The sequence below is a fragment of the Hipposideros armiger genome, unplaced genomic scaffold (assembly GCF_001890085.2).
Source record: "Hipposideros armiger isolate ML-2016 unplaced genomic scaffold, ASM189008v1 scaffold_151, whole genome shotgun sequence".
Taxonomy (NCBI): domain Eukaryota; kingdom Metazoa; phylum Chordata; class Mammalia; order Chiroptera; family Hipposideridae; genus Hipposideros; species Hipposideros armiger.
In genome coordinates this window covers 2,079,271-2,100,681 of record NW_017731501.1, presented here as the reverse complement: position 1 = coordinate 2,100,681, position 21,411 = coordinate 2,079,271, and the positions used below count along the sequence as shown (strand labels likewise).

At 45.7% G+C, this 21,411-nt stretch overlaps 1 protein-coding gene across 1 annotated transcript in view; it reads right to left on the bottom strand.

The window, feature by feature from the left end:
• The window catches only part of PRAG1 (PEAK1 related, kinase-activating pseudokinase 1), a 52,712-nt gene that overhangs the window by 30,404 nt on the left and 897 nt on the right, over nt 1-21,411 (bottom strand). Inside the window, exons 2-3 of the mRNA XM_019650988.1 lie at nt 17,343-17,759; nt 13,654-15,461 (exon numbers count right to left, since the gene is read on the bottom strand). Of these exons, the coding sequence (XP_019506533.1) occupies nt 13,654-15,461; nt 17,343-17,672 (2,138 nt within the window). The 5' untranslated portion in view covers nt 17,673-17,759. The remainder of the gene's footprint in view (nt 1-13,653; nt 15,462-17,342; nt 17,760-21,411) is intronic.

Genomic DNA, 21,411 nt, shown 5'->3' with positions numbered 1-21,411 from the left:
TAAATCACTGGTCATTGGCCACTGATTCAACCTTTGATCCTTCTACCCTCCTGGAAGGTTGGGGAGTGGGACTGAACATTCCAACCCTCTAATCACAAGGGTTGGTTCCCCCTGGCAACCAGTTCCATCTTTAGGTGGGTTCCAAAAGTCACCTCATTAACATAATAAAAGACACCTTTATGTACTTAGGAAATGCCAAGGGTTTTAGAAGCTCTGTGCCAGAACTGGGAATACCAAATATATATTTCTTATTATAAATCACAATATCACACTAGGTAACTCCAAACATCTTCCATCTTTACTCATGTACCAGGAAGCCCAGTGCTTCTCTAGGAAAGTACAAAACAATGCAGACTGGGGCCACAGTTAATTCAGCTTCCTGCCTTCAGGTAGCTCTTGGGACTCTCTGGCAAGCCTTACACTTGACCTTGCATTTTCCAAAGCAACTATTCCAAGCATTCGCTACTTTTCTTTTTTTTTTTTTTAAAGATTTTTATTGGGGAATTGGGGGGTGGGAACAGTGCTGGGGAACTAGGGGAAGGAGAACAGACAAGTTGCTGTCGTTTTGTTCTTCAGTCTAGTTGTGGAGGACATTGCTTCACTGGCCCAAATTGGCACCATCATTGCGCTCTTCCCGGGTGAGGCAGATCAGTCGCCGGCTTCTGGACGGCCACTCACTGCGGCTGCTGGCCGCTCACACTGGCTGCTGGCTACATACGGTAGCCCATGGCAACCCACTGCCACAAGGGCTGCAGCCTACGCTGTTGCCGGCGACTCACAGCAGCCCAGCTCCAGGTTGAGCTGTTGTTCAGCATCTTAGCTGTGGAGGGCAGTGTCACTGGCCCTCGTATGTGGGATCTGAACTGGGGCCCTCTGGCGTCCCAAGCCAGCTCTTAACCAATGCACCACTCGGCCGGCCCTCGTTACTTTTCTTGATATTCTTAGTTCTTGCCTCAAGTAAATGCTCTATCTCTCCATGATTCACAGTCTCTCTTCATGTTTGTATTCACTTAAGGTGCAGAGAAGTGAGATAATCATATGTTTCAATTAATTATACACTTTCAAGTTGATCTGCTTTGTTTTAGTTTTTCCCTTCATCTCCATCTCGAATTCTCAACTTTCCCAATTTCTCACTCCCAAGTACTCACACTGTATTTCCTTGTATATATACCCTTGGATATATATCCTTTTTAAAAAGATATAGTGCTACTTTGTGTGTTTTAAATTTATATAAATTACATAGTGTTAGAGGTCTTGTTCTGTTTCTTAGTTATTTCACTCAATACCAGTTCAAGGTCTAGCCATATTTCTGTACATACATCTAGTCCATAGCTTCTGGCTGCTATTAAGTATTTCATTTTAGACTCGTGACATTACACTTTTCTGTTTCCCTAAAGATGAATACCTGGGTTTGCCCCTGCTGCATCAACATTGTAATGATCTTCATTGTGCATGTCCCCTTATTGACCTGTGTGTGTGTGTTTCTCTGAGGCATACGCTCAGGAATAGAGATTGTGGGGGCAGAGTGTAGTCTATAGTTAATTTTACTGGGTAATTCATATTAGCTCCACCTACACTAAGTCTTCAAATTTAGTAATTAAATGACTGTCAAGATCAAGAAAGTCTTAGATTCTGAATTGTAAAAACAATGTCTTTCATCATCTTTCTCTGCTTTTCTAGGAATCATGGACAAGCATTGAAAGTAGGATAAGAAGGGGCCGGCCGAGTGGCACATTGGTTAAGAGTTGGCTTGGGACGTCAGCTCTGAGCAGCAGGGCCCTGGTTCGGATCCCACATGAGGCCTGGTGATGCTGTGCCCTCTACAGCTAAGATGGTGAACAACAGCTCGACCTGGAGCTGGGCTGCCGTGAGTTGCCGGCGACGGCGTAGGCTGCAGGGAGGCTGGCCAGCAGCTGGCATGAGCTTTCGTGAGCCGCGGTGAGAGGCCGTCCAATGGCTGGCAAGCGACTGCATCAGCCGAGAAGAGCGCAATGATAATACCAACATGGGCCAGTGAAGCGATGTCCTCCACAACTAGACTAAAGAACAAAAACGACAGCAACTTGTCTGTTCCCCTCCCCCAATTCCACAATAAAAATCTTAAAAAAAAAAAATTAGGATAAGAAGCAGGATCAAGGGACTGGATTTAGGATTCAATGTACAGGCAATTTCCCTGTTTCAAGTTTTGGAGAGGACATGGATACAGAGAAGGCATTTTGAGAGATTTGAAGGGAATTCACCAAGTAAATACAACAGAACAGGAATATTCCTGTCCTCTTTTCTTCTATTTTCCCCTAGGGAGACATGCTCTGTCCCCAAGTAGAACTCATCTCTATAAAAAAGATGGATGGCCTAACTTGTCGCTAGTCAAGAAGACTTGAAAAATTATATGTACTAGGTATTATGAAAACAATAGTTTTGTTTTTATTTCTCAAATTTAAATTTATATTATAATGTTTAATTTCTATTTTCAAAGTATTTCTCCAAAAGATTTTGACATACCTCCTGCTCCTAACCCCTCACCCCCTCAATCTGGGGCATAGAAAGGCAGTGTTACAAGCCAAAGAGAGTAAAGCTAAGTGAACATACATTAGTTAGCAAGATTTAAGGACTGAAAGAGGAAATTTAAGATCCATAAAGAGAAATAAGACTTTAAATAATGGGTAATACTGGGGGTGCCAAAAAATGTATACACATTTTAAGAGATGTTATCTATGTATTACTTTTCGAAGTTGAATTGAATTACGGTAGCAATGTGTAGTATGCGTTCACTCAAAAGATGGCATTAATCAAATAAATGCTAGTGTCATCATGTGACAGGCAGGACAGTCAAAGGAAATGGTGGAAGCACAGTTGTTGTTCAAGGAGCACAAGACCACTTTGAAGTGGTTTGAAATTCGAGAACGTTGTGGAAGTACAACGAGAATGGAGGCATGAGTATGCAACAGAGCCTCCAACACACCTAACAATTGCACGCATTTGTGATAAGTTTGAGATGCATGGTCCTGTGTGTGATGTGCACAAGGGAAGATCCGGGAGGCCCCACACAGCAACAAGTCCTGCTTCTTCTGCTATGGTGTTGGAACAGTTTACACGCTCACCACAGAAGCCTACCAAACAATGTTCGCCGTAATCAGAAGTGTCTGGACACTGATGGTAAACACTTTGAGCACCTCTTGTAATTGCAGAAGTCAAATGTGATTTGTATTCATCTTTTGTTATCAGTATATAATGAGAATTACAATTTTAATAGTTTTTTTTTCTTAAAATGTGTATACATTTTTTTGGTACCCTCTGTAGACTTAATGGTAACTGTTACTAAAATACTGAGTTCCAAAACTTCATGGAATATTCAAAATCGCTCATTAACATTCATGAAATAGTCATAATTACTCATTAAGAGAAAGAACACAGTTTGGCATTACAGTCTGAAATTTGAAGCTGCAATCAAAAAGGATGACCACCTTCTGGCAAACATTTCGCTCTGGGCCACCTGAGCGGGACAGGCCAGAGATCCTCTCCCACGTATGGAACTCTTAAATTCGTAGAGGGAGCAGTTACAAACCACCAATGAGTTTGCATTATAGGTGGCCAATTTTAGATTCTAAAGCTGGCTTGGTAAATAGCCGGCATAGGTGTCTGCACTCCCCTCTTGCATAACCTGCACACGGCACTGACTGATCATGGCAGGCTCCCTTTCTCCCCCAACAAAGAACAGGTGTTTCTATAAGTCAGCCTGTTAGAGACACATGGAGAATAAGCCATCCAGGGCATTAGACAAAAGCTAATGGAAGCAGGGAATTGTACAGAGTTGTATGGAAACAGCATAAACACCCTTCAATGCCCAACATTTTTAGGGATCTGCTTGCAAGTCAGTAAAGAAATAATGAGCAGGGGCCAGCCGAGTGGCACGTTGGTTAAGAGCTGGCTTGGGATGCCAGCTCTGAGCAGCAGCCCCCCCCCCCAGGTTCGGATCCCACATGAGGGCCAGTGATACTGCCCTCTGCAGCTAAGATGGCAAACAACAGCTCGACCTGGAGCTGGGCTGCTGAGAGTTGCAGGCAACGGCGTAGGCTGCAGCCCCTGCTGCAGTGGACTGCCATAAGCTACCATGTGTGGCTGGCAGCCAGCGTGAGCGGCTGGCAGCCCGTGTGAGCTACCATGAGCTGCCGTGAGTGGCCGTCCAGGGGCCGGCGACCGATCTGCCTCACCCGGGAAGAGCACAATGATAATACCAACATGGGCCAGTGAAGCAATGTCCTCCACAACTAGACTGAAGAACAAAAGGACAGCAACTTGTCTGTTCCCCTTCCCCAGATTCCCCAACGCTGTTCCCCTCCCCCAATTCCCCAATAAAATCTAAAAAAAAGAAATAATGAGCAATTTCAGCACAGAGGATGAAGACTCTGATCTTAAACTCTGAAAGTCACCAGCTGCAGAAAGGGCTGCTCAGGAGTCTTTGTAGTTGGTCTCTCAACCCTGATAGAAGGAAATGCAACTCCTTCCCGGAGCACATTAACATCCCCAAACAGCCAACAAATTACTTGCACCACACTTAGAGAAAATTTCTCACCAATTGGTGAGCTCCACACCCAAAGAGTAGGCTGGCCATTCTAGGAACAAAGTCCCTCTGATCACCTCATTGACAAATCACATGCCTGTTGTCCAACCTGCCTCAGAAAACATGGAAAATCCATTCTCTGAGAAGCAAAACCACACCCTAGAATTCCTTGCAACTCACGGGTGGGGGGGGGAAAAAGTCCTTAGGTGATTACTACCTGAAAGGAACACTTTTGTGGCAAGAGAGGGCGAGCTCCACACACTGCTCAGCTTTAAAAAAAAAGAAAAGAAAACCCAGCAGAGTAAGAGAGTCCAGTAGCAGAAGCAAAATGTACAACCATTGGGGAGTAATTAATCCACGAAAGGCTGCATTGTGCCCACATGGAGTTCACCCACCTTGAAACATTAATAATTATTAACCTCAGCTTCTTTAACTCAAGGTGACAATGTTCTATTCAGCAAGGCTAGGCACAGAATTATAATGGGGTGTCCAGTGAAAAATCAGTAGTTCACTCTGACCTTCTTTTTTTGTTCTAATTCAATAATCCTTTACTGAATACCTACTATATTCCAGGCAGTCTGCTAAGGTATCCTGTGGGAAAGTCAAAGAAAAATGTATGAAACATAGTCCCTGTATACCAAGGAGTTTACAAATTCTTGAGGAGATACAACCATGGATCCAGTTATAATAAATACAATACAGACACACTGTGTTAACTGCCAAAACAGAGGTGAGTGAGAACAGAGCACGGGGGCAATCTGGAGACCTGGGGTTCAGAAAGAGAATAGAGTTGGTGCTTTTGGAAAAACTGAAATCAACCAGGAGTTGTCTCTGCCTACAGCTGTCTCTTTCACAAATATTTCTTGAGCATCTACTTTGTGCCAGGCATCAAACAGGATATTGTAGAATTACAGATGGTGAACCAGGTTCTTTATCTTCAAGGATCATCTGGCTTTTTTTCCCCCCCTTTAATAAATGGTATCTATATGCCTGTACTAAACTTGATCTTGATTTTAGATCAGGTCAAAAGACAGTTCAAGAACTCCTGGGCACCCAGCTGAGCTTATCTTCATGTTACTGAACAGAACACAGAATGTGTTGAGAATCCAGATGCTACAATACGATAACTGGTTTCATCAAAGGGAATCAAAGCAGGGTAAGCCTTTGTGGGTGATATTGCACATCTGCTGACTTAATCATAATAACTCAACCCTCAGGAGCCATAAGGGCAGTCAATGACTTTTTAGCATCTTGCACAGTGTTACAGAAAGTGAGCAATTAGTTGATATTGATGCATTAAAGAATTTCTAACCCATAGCCTTACCCATGGATGCATGCTCAAAAGTGGAGAATGTCGTAAATATTTTATATACACTGTTGTTCAACTCACTGATTTTTTTTTTAATTCCAGAATAGAAAGATGGGCATCAATTTTAATTCTCAGTGCTGTGTCGTCATTAGATGTCCAGTGTGTTCAGGCTCTATCCACAAGCTAATGGAAAAAGGCCAATTATTAATTTGCTCCTGGCATGGAGCAGAATGTAAACTTTCATTGTTGATATATGTGCTTTGTTCTGTTTGCCAAACTCTGTGTTATGGGGGGTATCCCCCCACTCCCCGCACCGAAGTATGTCCAGTATTCATTCTCCCCAGGACTGAGTCAACCTCCTCTAACTTCAGTTTTGTCCAAAAAGCTAAACATCGTCAGAGAAGATTCTCTAAGTACACAAAGTGCTTTCCACTACAAAGTGTGATTTTCAAAAAGCCACATGGAGAAGTCTATTATGCCTCAAGACTATGGGATTTCCTACTAAATGGCTGTCATCCCCCTATAATCCACAGTAGAATGTGCCTCAAGAATCAAGCTTTAATAGGATTGGCTATGGGGTCTAGAGGCAAATACCCATCTTGCCCACCCTGCTCCCATCCTCAGGGCTCGTGCTGAGAGACCATGTTACTGAGAGACCACACAATGAAGTCATTTCGATTCCCCTGATTAGCACAGTGGTCACTTCTGTGGACAGAAAAAAAACGGTATCTATGACATGGTCACCACCTGTCTGCTGAGAAGCTACGTGGGGGGAGAGAGGGAACGAGGGAGGAAGTGAGGGAGTGAGGGAGGGAGAAAAATTAAGAATGATTAAAAGCCCAAGGCCAGATTCAGTCTCTGCTCCCCAGAATCCCTGCAGAGAGGGAGGATGTAGTTAAGTGGTGGGTGAAAATTACAATTAGCATGAGTGATAACTGGAAAACAAAGTCGTCTCTCAATTTCTTGGGGAAACTTGCCTTTTGTTGATCAGTCTCACGGGCACCAGACTGTTTGGAAACTAAAACCGTCTAAAGTTGTCTTATTTCTCCTTCACCTGTAGTCCTCTAATTCCACATCCCAGGTCAGTCTTATCTTCCTAATTTGGGGTTTCTTTGTGATATGTTTGTCTGCACTAATCAGATGACTCTCCCTCAACTGACCTTGTCACTCAAAAGCCGTAAGTCATTTAAAACCAGGTTTGCATCTGCAAAAAGAAAAGGCAAAAATAAATTTGATTCTTTTGCATCTTAATGATTTCCACAGGCACTGCTGCTTTCATTACATTGCCTTAAACCTTGAACGTGACATTTAAACTAAGATGTCCACACTTCTTTCCTGCAGTTTTTAGTTTCCTAACCAGCAGTACTTGGGGCTCCTCGCCTTCTAACTCTGCTCTAAATTGGGGCAGGGGTGACCCAGAGGCTGTGGGGTTTGTCAGCCCAAGGTGGTGTGAGCTTGAGCGTGCAGGGGGTCGCCTTGGCAGTCGCAGGTAAGGAAAGGCCCAGACTCTGCCTTACTTGTCCACGAGGAGGGCTGGGCACACGCTTAAACACCATGAAAGCTCAGTCAGCACATTAAATGAGCACTGAGAGCCTTTGTACTGCATGGCGTTACTGCAAGAGGTTTCTCAGGAACCCTCATGGGAGTTTACAGAGGACAGTATCTCAAACATACAGATAAGCGACTGCCAAACATTCAAAACAAGACCACAGAAAAGCTCAGTCATTCTCAGCATCTATTTTTTTCCCCTCCAAGTCAGAGTCAGTTTTCTAAAACAGGACCGTTGGCAAACCAGAAAATCATTCTCTGTTCTTCCATCATGGCCCTAGAAAGCAGGTGGATACAACTTTATGTAACGAAAAAGTAACACTGCTCTGCAAGAAATGACCCCTTTCTTCAGAGTTCTGAGTGAACATAATACACATCATGAGATCCTTTATTTTTGTTTGCAGATGAGGCTAATCCTTAGGAATAGGACCCATTTAACAGATGGCCCATGTGAAGACATTAAGTAAACCTTGTATGTCGCTCAAAGACCTTCGAACACTTTTCCATCTTGGAAAATTTTCATAAGTAACCTAATAAACATAATTAATTGTTAAAGGCAAATTAAATAAATGTTAAGTAGTACAAAAAGTTTTTAGGTGAACTTTTTAAACAGTTTCTCCAAATCTTTTCAGTAACCTGAAACCTTAAAGTTTTGCTAATAAGATTAAGCTAAATGATGGAAATTTATTAAATATCTAGATCATTTCCAAATAAGGTAAAATAACTGAAACATTAATTACTAAACATAGGTTTTTTTCCACTTCTGGCTTGCTCTTACAGAGGAACTAAAGATACTTAGGTCTATTAGTAAACATGTTTTATGTCACGTCAAGAAATTTTCTGAGAAGGCACATTTCTAGAAATTATAAAAAGTATAAGTCTACCAATCCACAGACTGCTAATGTAAAAGATAGTTCAGGACCGGCCGAGTGGCGTGTTGGTTAAGAGTTGGCTTGGGACGCCAGAGGGCCCCGGTTCAGATCCTACATATGAGGGCCAGTAACACTGCCCTCTACAGCTAAGATGCTGAACAACAGCTCAACCCGGAGCTTGGCTGCGGCGTAGGCTGTAGCCCCTGCTGCAGCAGGGTTGCCATGGGCTACATGTGTAGCCAGCAGCCAGTGCCAGCAGCCGCAGTGAGCAGCCGTCCAGAAGCCGACAACTGATCTGCCTCGTCCGGGAAGAGCGCAATGATGGTGCCAACTTGAGCCAGTGAAGCAACGTCCTCCACAACTACACTGAAGAACAAAACGACAGCAACTTGTCGGTTCCCCTTCCCCCAATTCCCCAGCACTGTTCTATCCTCCAATTTCCCAATTAAAAAAAAAAAAGTTCATAATTGCTTGCTTCTTAGTTTTCACTAGAAGTTAAAGGTTTTGGGGGGGCCAGATGAGTAGCGCGATGGTTAAGAATTGGCTTGGGATGCCAGAGGGCCCCGGTTCAGATCCCACATATGAGGGCCAGTGACACTGCCCTCCACAGCTAAGATGCTGAACAACAGCTCAACCTGGAGCTGGGCTGCTGTGAGTTGCTGGCAATGGCGTAGACTGCAGCCCCTGCTGCAGTGGGTTGTCATGGGCTACCGTGAGTAGCCAGCAGCCAGTGTGAGCGGCCATCCAGAGTCCGGTGACCGATCTGCCTCACCCGGGAAGAGCACAATGATGGTGCCAACTTGGGCCAGTGAAGCAACGTTCTCCACAACTAGACTGAAGAACAAAACGACAGCAACTTGTCTGTTCCCCTTCCCCCAATTCCCCAGCACTGTTCCCATCCCCCCATCCCCAATTAAAAAAGAAGAAGTTAAAGGTTTTTTAATGGTTAAGAATTCTAATATATATAATTAAAGCTACTAGAACTAATAAGGGCAACAACTCTGTATTCAAGGAAAGTAGAATGTGTTTTTTGATAAACCTAGTCTTCTTGATATTAAAAGAGCTAAGTTTTGCTCAGAATTATGTATGTAAACTTCTATATTTGCCTGACATCTTTAATTGTCACTTTGGTTGAATGGATAACTAAGTATTGTTTCACAGTAACCTATGATCCTATTTGACTGTTTTAAAATCCTTTTGATATTTTAAACAAATTTCCCAAAAGCAAATTCTAAACGCAGTCTTTTTTACCTCGAACTAACTTTGGGGTTTTCTAGAGGGGTCTTAGAACATCTCAAAAGATTTGTTCTCTCTCCTCATAAAAAGGGAGATGTTAAACTTAGGCTTATCTGGATATGTTAAAATACATGGGAAGTATTGTCAAATAAGAAGTAACACTAAGCTTTCTTTTCTTTTCTTTTTTAAATGTTATTGGGGAACAGCCATGGTCATTGGTTACACGTTGCTTTCATGCTACAATGGCAGAGCTGACTCTTTCAAGGAGGGTGCAGCTCACAGTGGCCCATGTGGGGATCGAATTCGCAACCTTGGTGTTATCAGCACCACGCTCTAACCAACTGAGCTAACTGGTCACCCCCATAAGCTTTCTTTATGTTGCGTTAGTCTAAGTATATAAGTGTTCTAGAAATTGTATGCAATTCCTAGTCTGGTATGTCCTGGTATAATGTTATAAAATGTTGCATGTTACAGGAATGACCAAATTTCCTTGTCAATTCGATTATAATAAACTTTCCTCAGATCTTTAACAATGGGCATTTTTAAGTCTTTTGTCGTTTACAGTTACTGGTTTACTCAGATGTTTTACCAAAGTGTTCCTTGCTAAGTGCTTTATCTTCAAAGTACATTCACGGAGGGAACTTTTGACAAATGCAAATTCCTGATGACTTTGAGATCATGAAGCAGAGCTGGGTGGGTATTTCCAAAACTAATTTTTAAAAAAACCTAGCTTCAAAAAGAGCAAGAATGAATTATATGGGGCTGAATGAACTTAGGAGGATGACTATAATTTTACGCCAATGCTGGACTAGGAAAAGAAGTAGCTGACACTGATAAGATGCCAGAGCAAGGCTTCCTACTTTAGCTAAACATGAAACCCTTCCTTCTTCTCTTTCTTTTCTTTACTCTGGCAGTGGCCAAAGTAAAAGACAATGCCATCACCTATATCTCCCAGGCCATTGCTAAGGGTGGGTTTGGGGGTGTGGGGGTGGTAACTCCTGAAATTTAGAAAACAATTTATTTCAGGCTAGGAAGAAACCTAACTGACCCCCGGCTGGAATGGGTAAATGTAATAATTCATGGGAATGAATCCATTAACAATGCCACCTTCTTGGAAGTGGCTTGTGCCGGACAGGATTTACCTTTGTCTGTGGTGGTTATCATTCCCCTTGGACCTATGAATGCTTAGATGACTGGAGCATAACTGGACAATGCCTCTTAGGTTATCTAACTGTGCCCCTAACTGTCCTAGAAAGGACCTATCAGTAAGCATTCGTAATTCAAAATTAGCTCCTTTTGGCAGCTCTCTACCTTACCTGGTTGGGAATGAATACAAATGAGGCTGTATCAGGAGTCTCTCCTTAGCTCTTGAAAATATGGCAGGAATCCACTGTTAAAGCTATAGATGCCCAGCAAAAATCTGTAAACACTCTGGCCAAAGTTGTTTTTGATAACAGGGTTATCTTTTAGCTAAGCAAGGATGTGTGGGTGCTGGGCCAGCACTGCCTGATGTACCTGAATTAACACTTCTGGGGAAGCTAAAACTTAGCTCCAAAAAAAATCACAGAGCAAGCCACTTGGGATAAAAGGGTGACTCCTTCAACAGGGTCTTTCTTAGATCATTTTAGGTCTTGGGAGTCCTGGCTTCACAGTGCACTCGAAACATTAGGAATTACCCAACTTACAGGTATCACAGTAATCTTCTTGGTTCACTGTATTCTCTCAAAAACTTTGAGTACATTTTCACAGGGGCTAACTACTAAGCAATGATCTCCCTAACACTGGAATGTCAAAACAGATACAAAGAGAATGACAGATAAAAAATTGGAAGCCCAAAGTTGTAACCTGTGAATACCACAGAGACTCAGCAAAAAAACAGGACCAACAGAAATTTAAAAAAACTATAGAGTGGTAGCTAAGAGTGGTGCTAATGCCCTAAATTTTGATCATATCTCTCAAGCTGAGAGTTTGATCAAAAGAGGGGAACTGTTAAAAAGAAACAACAGGCCCAAAATGGAGTTACTTTGGCTAAGCCCCACCTAATCTAATACCTAACCTAACTGTAGTTTCAGGCTCCCTGGAACAGAATTTTAAACCTATCAGTCGGGAATTTCCTGGCCGACCCTCGTGAAGTAATTTGCCTGATAACACCCCGTTTTCCCCTAAAGGAAGGTGACCTTGTGAAATACTCCACTCTTTTAACTTCCTTGTCCCACCCTGTTTCTACCTATAAGAGCCTTCCATTTTGTAGAGTTCCTCAGGGCACCTTTCTATTTACTAGATGGGCTGATGCCTGATTCGTGAATCGTTCAATAAAGCCAATTAGATCTTTAACTTGACTTGGTTGAATTTTTGTTATTTAAAAATTGCTATGGCGACTGGGGTTTCCTCGAGCCCTATGATGCTTAAACAAGAAAAGTTTTAGTTCCTTCTCCAAGGCTCAGGTGGTATTTCTGGGATTGGGCCGAGTTCATTCCTACAGGGTGTGGGTGTCCCTGCCATAAGTCAACAGCTTTTGCCTATATACTATTAAGCTCTGTGTTGAGTTTTGTTCATCTCCTTTGAGACTTTCAATAACAGGTTGTTATTATGTTTTAGAGAAGAGTAACTTGGAAGCTCAGTCACGGCCAAGTGACTTGCTCAAGATCACTCAGCCAGTAGTTGAGAGATACGCAATATGCACTTGATTTTTGAATGCCAAAGCCTACGCTTCTTACTACCGTACCCAGGCCTGGGGCTGATCGATACAATGCCTACATTTTACTCTCACGCCCTGCTCATGTCCCTTTACTCCTACGTCTGCATATACCTTCCATGTTTAGGGACACAGACTTGGGAGCCAAGTTGCCAGTACAGCTGTGCAACCTCAGCAGGTTACTTCAGCTCTCTCTCTGTCTCTGTTTTGTCATCTGTAAGTTGGGGATGGTAATTCCTACCTCCTAGAGCTGTTCTGAGGATCAAATGAGTTACCATGTCTGTGAGTAACTCCCTTAGATCTGTGCCTGGCGCATAGGAAGTGCCATATATATATATATATATATATATATATATATATATATATATATATATATGGGTGTGCTTCTTAGCTACTGAACCCCTCATTCACTCAGGGAGTTAAAACTGTAGTCAAAGAGAGTCTGCAATCCCCCGGGGATCTGAAGGCTGTCTACTCTGCATGGCAGGTGGCCAAGGCGATACCAGAACAAAGTAATGGTCGTGAAAAAAGCCCACATTAGCACGTCTCCCAGCCTCAGATGCCTTGATGTTCAAAGTCAAGTGTCACAGCTGCTGCTGTCTGTGGTCAATTCCCTGCTTCTGACATCAACCTGGAGGCCCATGAGCGGAAACTGAAACACTGCAAATGACATGACTAGAGAAAGTCTGTTCAGAAAGGCAATTATTTTTTGAAAAACAGCAGGTTTCTCCTTTCCCTGATAGGAATCAGTTTTGCTCTAATAACGGGAAATTTTTTTCTCCTAGAATTTAAATTCCATGCACAACTCAATACCTTAAAAAAGGCATTTATGTTTCTTGGGCCTTTCAAAGGTGCTTTAAACTAGCAGAACGGCAGTGAAGTGTTGGAGAAAGCTGCGAGGTGCAGTGTGCTGAAATGAAACTACTTTTTTTTGTTCTTTGAAAATCCACATCCAAGCTACCAACTACTTGCAGAACCTCCTACTATTTTGCTTTTGGCCCCAAGGTCTCATTGCCATTGTGGTAACAGTTTTTGGCATCGCCCCTTTGTCTCCCCATCGCTTTGCCTCTCCCAATTCTGGGGCACAGTCTCCTTCTTTTGCATGTTTAAATAAATGGAGGATTTCAGGGTTCCCTTGAAAAAACCTACAGAAGATACTTCAGAAAGATGGGGAGAAAAAGAATATTCTTGGGAAGATTCGTTCCAAATAGCCAGTCCCAAGCAGGGCTCTGCTCCCAAACGTGAGCAGCAACTTACATAAAGAATTTACATAAAGGCACAAGGGCCTGTGGGCAGACACTGGTCCTGGAGCAGGTCGCAGAGCCGGGGCCCGAAGGCCTGCTGTGCAGGTGGCAAAGGCCAGTGCTTCTGGGAGAGGCCTGTGTCCTTCTTGCCAGGCCAGCCCAAGGCACACACAGACACTCGTACTCACCGTGACTTTGGGGGCGGTGGAGGAGGTGAGAAGGTATCAACCTCACTTCTGTCCTTGGGGAACTCAAAGGCAAAAGAGGCGGATTTGCTCATCCCGGTCCCGGTTTTGCTGTTCTGTCCCGAGGAGCCATCTGTCGGGCAGAGACGGTGCCAGGTAGAGGAGTTTGAGGGGTCTGCGGTGCCATTTTCCGTCTCCCTTTCCCTCAAGTCCTGCTCCGCCTCCTCCTCTTCCTCTATCCGGCACTGACGACTCCAGGCCCCTGTCGTCTGGTACCGAGGTCGCCTCTGGTCCAAGGCCAAGGCGGTGGTGGCAGGTGGGGGACACTTAACAGAGTTGCGGTCAGTGACACCGTTGGCCCGGCAGGAAGCGGGGTCAGCAGGGCCCCTGGATGAAGGCTGGGGCCCAGTGCTGTCACTGGAGCTCCCCTCATTGAGGTCAGACAGTGGGGAAGCAGATGGTGATACCGGCGACCCTCCAGGACTGCCTCTGGACAGCTTGGGAGGAATGGCAGGCCTCCCCTTGGGAACGTTCACGCTGGTACCGGGACGGCGGCCTTCCCTGGCGCTCATCCCCTGCCCGGCTGAAGTCTCCTTGTCACCTGCCTCAGAGTCTTGGCTCACAGGCTGGCGTGGCCACTGCACCCCCACTGCCGAGTCAGGGCTGCTCAGGTAGATTGTCCGGTGGTCCTCTTCTGGGTGTGCTGCCATGACTGTGATGGTGGCTGCCACCTGGGGGGCCATATCTGAGCCTTCCCTGTCCCGGCCCCAGCCAGATGCTGTTTTCTGAGCCCAAGTATTAGCCGTCCGTACCTGAGCGGCCGCTGCCTGTTCTGCCTTGGCCTGCGGCCTGGAAGGCACTGGCACTGCCTTCTTCCTCTTGGTGCTCTCAGCATAGATGGGTTCGGGTTGCACAGCCTCTCTGGGATGGGCCGGGGGCTGGGGCTCCCCAGTCAGCAGAGGGCACCTGCCAGAGGTCACCACTTGGCAGCCAGGGTCCTGCTGCTTCCCCGGCACAGGTTCCTTCATGAGGGAGCAGTAGTCGCTCTCGAGATGGGGGGCGAAGGGGCTGCTGGTGCCACTGCTGGCACTGCCACAGGAGAGGCCATCTGAAGAGCTGGCAGCCTCTGAGGTGAGGGACAGCTTGTTGGGGCCCAGGTGGGGCGGGTTCTCTGTCAGGCCCTGGTTATAGCACTCTCTTGGGAAACTCAAAACCCGCTTCTCTTCCTTAGTTGGCCCCACACACATGCCCTGTTCCCAGCACCCTGGAGAGCAGTCGCCTCCACCATGTCTCCGTGGGGGGCCCTCAGCCTGTGACGTGTCCTTGGCAGCAGGGCTCCTGGGGCAACATTCCATAATGGAGCAATATTCTCCCCCTTCGCTGTCCCCTGAGGGTGAGCACCTTTGATCACTGTCATCCTCTGAGGGCAGGGACTCCCGCAGGGGATGTGGGGAGGGGTAGGACCCAGGGCCCTTGTGACAGCCAGATGTCATCCCACCAAAGGTAGCCAGTTTTTGGCGGAAGCTCTCCTGAGCAGAAGTCAGCTCTTGGTAGGGAAACGTGGGTTTATCTTCTCGCCCTGCCTTCTCATCGGGGAAACTCACTGGGTGGAAGGCGGTATTCTGTTCCCCCCGGGCCTCCAGGCTGTGCAGGCCGACCATGGCATATGCAGGTGGGCAGTGAGGGTGGCCATCCGTGGAGGCAGAGGGCCCGGCAGGCTTCTGAACGCCACGGAAGCTGCTCAGGTAAACTATTGGCACGTCTTCCTGCTTCGGAAGGGGGAGCTTGCTGGAGGGCCGTCTCCAGATGACCTACACAGACCCAAGGTGAAAAGACTTGCATTAGACCTTGTCAGAGAAAAAATACAGAGAGAGAAAACGTGAGAGGGAAGCGCCACGACATTGTAAACTGGCTTCTGTGCTGCAGTGAAGACGCCGTGCGGATCTCCCCACAGCCCTCTCATCACTGCTGGGGCCCCGTGGAGCCACGAGTCTCCCCAGACACTGAGCTGTCCTTCCCATCTTGCCCGTCATTCTTTTGGTGTACGTCTGCGAAGTAGGGGGAAAACAACTCTTTTTTTTTTTTTTTTAGTTTCAAGTGTATGAAACGGTGCAATCATTATACTTTTTACCCTGAAAATAACTCTTAAAAAAAAACCACATTTTGCCTTCTGCCTCAAAACTGCTGGATGACATGAGTGAGTTTTCATATGGGCTTTGAAAATAGGGTTTTGGGTTTTGTTCAATTTTTGTTTTGTGTCTGTTAGTCTCTTGATAACTGTGTCATGGTACTTTCCTGAAGAAACCGAAGTCATCAGGCTTTTTATAACACCTTGGTGGATGGTAGGAGCAGAGGCAGGAGGGTGAGGGGTGGTTTCTGAACACTTGACCTGATGAGAGATCTCCCTGCCAGATCTCCCATGCCAAAGAGCTGCCCTTTCTCCCAGTTACAGACAGTGCGTGATCTCAGTCCAAGCCAGCATAAATGGCTGGCCTAGTTGAACTACGACACAGAGACGTGAACTGCTCATTCTCATCACTGAAGTCACTGTTCCTTCTCCTCCCCTTCTAAGTCTCCCCCTACCCCCACTTTTAGAAGCAGTCTCAAATTAGGGCTTGCCTCTGGCTCCTTTCCAAGATGATTCTGAACTGAAAGAGTCCCTGGCTTATGTCTGTGAAGGTTGAAGGTAGTGAGAATGGTCTGGTGAATGGACATAACCAGCTTACTAAAAATGGAGCAGCCCTGAGGGGACATGGAGCTCAGTGCAACCCACAGGAGACACCCCTCTCCTCAATTAAGCCTCCCCTGACTTAACAGTGACCTCTGATTTCACATAAGCTCACACCCTTCCTGATCCACTCACTATGATGGTTTGGGAAAACAGGCAAAGAGGTCAAACAGGTCGCAAGCAGTTCTTAGAATATGTCTTAGACATACAACTTCATAGGCATGTCTGGAGGCAGCAGGCTCTCCGTGCCCTCTAACTAATTATGGCTTTGCAAGCATTACCTGTGGGCTGAGCAGAACAGTCTGCTTGCTAGGGATGTAGCTGTTTTTGGTGATCCTAGGTCAAAGCTGGTAAAATCCAAGCTTCATAATTAGAAATATGAATACTGGCTGGGAATTGGATGATATCAAGGAATTTTTCCAATATTTTTACGTGTGATAATGGTATAGTGGTTATATATTTTAAAAGACTTTATGTTTTAAAGACATGTACTGAAATGATACAATGTCTGGGTTTGCTTTAAAATCATGGGGAAGAGAGGGTCGGGGTAGAGATCAAACAAGATTGGTCATGAGTTGATGACTGTTGACTCTCATGTTGAAGGGTGGTGGACACGTGGAATTCGTCGTGCATTATTGCTACTTGTGCATACATTTAAAATTATTTTTAAAATCTTAAAAACCTTTTTGGAAAACCTTCATTTTGTGTGCCCTTGTATTTATCCAAATAAATAATTAACAGAGTCTCCAAATAAACTTCAAGGGACTGGATTAATAGTTCTTAGCCTAAAGGAACAGATAGAAAGGAGGGCAGCAATCAGGCAGAAGCGGTCCTGGGGCAAGCTGACAGGCAGCCATCCTGCAGGAATCCTGCTCTAACAGCCCTCTCTGGCTGCCAGCCAGTCACCAAGTGTTACAACAGGAGCAGCCCCTGTAAAAATACCACAGGGGTTAGTCAGGCTCACCTTTGAGACGTCGGCACTCATGTTCGCCTCTGTCCACACATCAGAGGCATCGGAGCTCAGCATGGTGGGCTTCACTGCGATGGTGGGCTTAGAGTAGGGAGAGCTGTTCACACCTTCATCTTCCAGGCGGCAGTAGTCAGGCCTGGGGGGCAGGCGAGGGGGAGGGGGCAGGCTGCCTGCTCGGGGCTGGGGATGGCCGGGCAACAGCTGGTGGTCGCTCCTCAAGCAGAAGCAGTTCTTACAGGACCCAGGCTTCCAGATGTGCTCCACAAAGTCACTGCACGCAGACATTTTCAGGCTCTCGGGGTTCAGTCGGATGGCCTGGTGCATCTTGGGCCAACAGGGCACTGGTTCATCTTGCACCCAGCTCTTAGGTGTGGTCTTGGGGGAGACAGATGAGGGTCACGGGGCACTTTCCTGAAAAGGCAGAACACTTGACCAATCAGAGATCTCCCAGACAGAGGGCAGGCACATTATCAATTAGAGTCTAATAATTTGATTGGGGAGTAGAAGGGTGGGGGAAGAAAAGAGGAGGGGAAAAAAAAGGTGAAGATTAGTATCCCATTTCTCATACGCCTCTTATTCACTCTCTCCTGGTGTGGTCTTATCATAAGCTGTAAAAACTAAACACAACTCTGTTCCATGAGTAAAGAGCACAAAAGACATTCCAGTCCCTGTAAATCATGAGCACTTAAGAGGCTTGGGGAGAGTTAACAGGAAAAAAATCACATAGACAAGGAGCCTGTGTCTTATCCATGCATTCCCTGACACTAGGGGTCTAGAGCCTGGGACTCTGCCCCAGAGAAACAAGAGCTAAGAAGTAGCACGGCCAATAAAAATGGATTCTGGGGGTTAAGCTGCAATTTTTAACCAAGAACTATGTGAGGGGGGGAGGTAAGCCTGGGCCCTGAAATCAGCACTGTGATCCATATTTGTGACCAGGCAGAGATAGAGGGGGTCACAAAGGGTAGAGGTGTGGTGCTGGCCTGCCCCCCAGGGGACCCTTGTCAGGAGGTCTGACATCCTGGGAATTTGCCTCCCTCCTTCCCCTGCTTCACAGACATCATTCAACCCAGTGCTCAGTGAGGTCAAGAAAGCTGGAGCTTCGGGCCAAGGGGAAAACAGAAAGAGAAACGCATGAGCACCACCATGCTGTGGTCTAGGGGTGGCAGGCTGGGGTACGAGTGAGAGGAGAGGAACACACAGTTATTTTCCCTATGATAACCCTGGAGGTAAGGCCGTCAGCTGGCAGCAAGCTAGTTCCTCTGAGGGCAAAACCGAAAGCACAGTGTTCATCACAGAATTTAGTAATTCATCATTGAGGAGGAGCTCTGGGGATTACAGATATTAACCAATTAATCTGAATAATACCTTGTCAGGTAGCTTCATCCCTATATAGATGGGAAAACAATGGCAACCCCATAAACTAAGACTTTTCCGTAAACAGAGAGTTTGGTGGTTTGGAAAGAGAAGCCAATTTTGCTGGCAGCTCCTCACCTCACCGTACCATTCATTGGCCATGCCATTATGCACCTTCGTCATGTGGAATCCCTTGCCACTATCTGTTCCCTGCTCTTTGCTCTTCTTTCCTTATTTAAATAACCTGACTTCCTCAGGAGGAGCTGTTCACAAGAAAATGGCCCTTAAGAACCTAAGGTGAACATATTCTCATTAAATAGGGAGGGTTTTGCCCTAGGGTTTACTCTCTACTTTCTTCCCGTGAGAATTTACTTTGATACTCTCCAAACTACCAACAGGACTAACCAGGTAGAATGAGCCAGATGCCCCAAAGATGATTCCAGAAACTTTGTGGGAAGTGCTATCTTTCTCATCTTCCAAACTCACAGACAGGGGTGCTTACTCAACAAGGGCTGAGGCTAAATCCGTCTCCTTTCCCTCCAAAGTTAACCCTGAAGCTTACTGCATCTTTAAGCAAAATGAACGCTGAATTAAAAAAGAATATTTGTCTTTCAGCAGCTGTTGTTAGGACTGCATACACCCCTCTCTTTAAGATGACTGCAGGTTAGTTCTTTTCCTAAATATGCCCAAGTAGCATGTTCATCCCTTGCCAACATCCCCAGAAGAAGTGGTTAAGCTTGAACAAGCAGAGGAGGACAGCAATGCTCTTTCTTTTTCCTATATCCTTTGGCCACAAAGAGTTTAAGTTCTGCTGCTAAATTCTGGACCGGGGAAAGGTGGAGGAAGTATTTTGGTGTTCGTTAGGGCAAGTTTCCATATCCCTCCCTGGAGGCGGGGAGTAGGTTCTTGCCCAGGGAGCCAATGAAGGCTGCTTTCTCAGTCACAGAAAAAAACAGCCCCCACCCCCACTCCTCCCAACTGCAGGCAGAGGCTCTGGCGCCCCTCGGTGGGCTGGAGGAAGAGAGCTTGGAAACCAGGTCAATGTGGGCACCTCACATTCCTGCAGCTCCTCATATGAGGCTGGGCTTTTGGGGGAAGTGGGCATCCAACCGCTTCCCCAAGGCTACCACAGATTCACAAAGACGCAGTTTTGGGTGGCCACATCTCGTTTCCTCGCAGGCAACTAACAGCACATACTTGCCATGGTTGCTTGGTGTCAGAGGTCCCCCCGCCTTTGTAGTGGAGGGCCCACTCCAGCCATGGGACTTTTGGCAGGGCCTGGGTCACGCACCAAGCTTCTTTCAGAACCTCTCACCAGTTTATAAGCACTCTTCCCTCCTATCCAAGGCTCTGAACCTCTGACAGTGGGCACAATTTCACCAACATCACTGCTCAGAAACACAAAGGTTTTTAAGGGGAAATCTTTAATAAGGAACAGAATGAAGCCATGGGCTTACTGTCATTGGCCCACTCCATCCTCTTAAAACTGGTTTCTTGGTGGCAGCAAACAGAATTTACCACCATGTCAAGCTAGAAAAGATTCTTTTCCAGTTCCATCTGTCTAGAGAGGTTCTGGGCCTGGGATGATCCCCTATTTGTTCTAAGTAAAAGATGGTGAAAACCTCAAGTGACACTCACAAATCGGGAGCCTCTTCTCACCTTGCCTACCAGCCTGGGAATGGCACCTTCCCAGCCCACATTCCTTACCAATGAGGGGAGGCGGCCCCCAGAATTATGCAAATTTCCCCATTTCTGTGGGAGGCAGCAGTGTGAGATTAGAAAAAAGATCTCAGCATTCTTTCTGATCCAAGTCATGATAAAATATTTTTGCCTCTGCAAACTCCTGCACCAGATTTGTGGTTACAATTTGCAAAACTGAAGCTGTCAGATACACTCCCACCTCCGTTTTAAAAGAATATCAAGAATGCTGGCCAGATCCATAACATTTATTTTGGTTCAGAATATTGCCCCACATACTTGCATCCAAAGTTGCTATGTCTTACCCTGAAGTGACAGAATACCAGAAAACATTCATCTACAAAATCTATCTATCTATCTATCTATCTATCTATCTATCTATCTATCTATCTATCTATCTAGATATATATACACAACTAAGTGAATGCAACATTGGGAAAGAAAAATATGTACGGAAAGGGTCTGGATCCATTGTCAGGAGCTGCCCAGGCAGAGAGGAGAAAGTGACAACCTTAACAACACATGCGCACCTGCAAAACACACACCGGGGGTAAGTCATGATATTTACCCAACTTTTTATTTCTTTCTTTCTCCAATGCTATGTAATTTAATCTCAGCAGTAGGAATGTGGTTTTCTGGGTTAGACCCACTCCAGTCTAAACCAATAACAAGGCTACTGAGTTCCACAAGACCCCGTGATAAGAAGATAACGCAGCCCTCCCCAGGGCTCCCTGTCAAATTTCTGTCTCAAAAAGGGAAGGGGTTGTTAACTGATCCGTCAGGCCTGTGATCAATAAGCCCTTTCGAACCTGACATCTGGACAGGGCATTGCAAAACTCCGCGGTCCCTAGACCTTGCAAAGCCATGTGCTTGCTGGCTAGGCTTCACCGGAGAGAAATACAGTTAGCCGGCCCTGCCTCCATTCTCATTCACAGGACCCAAGTGGAGCGGTTCTATGCTCTCTCTCTCTCTCTCTCTCTCTCTCTCTCTCTCTCTCTCTCTCTCTCTCTTC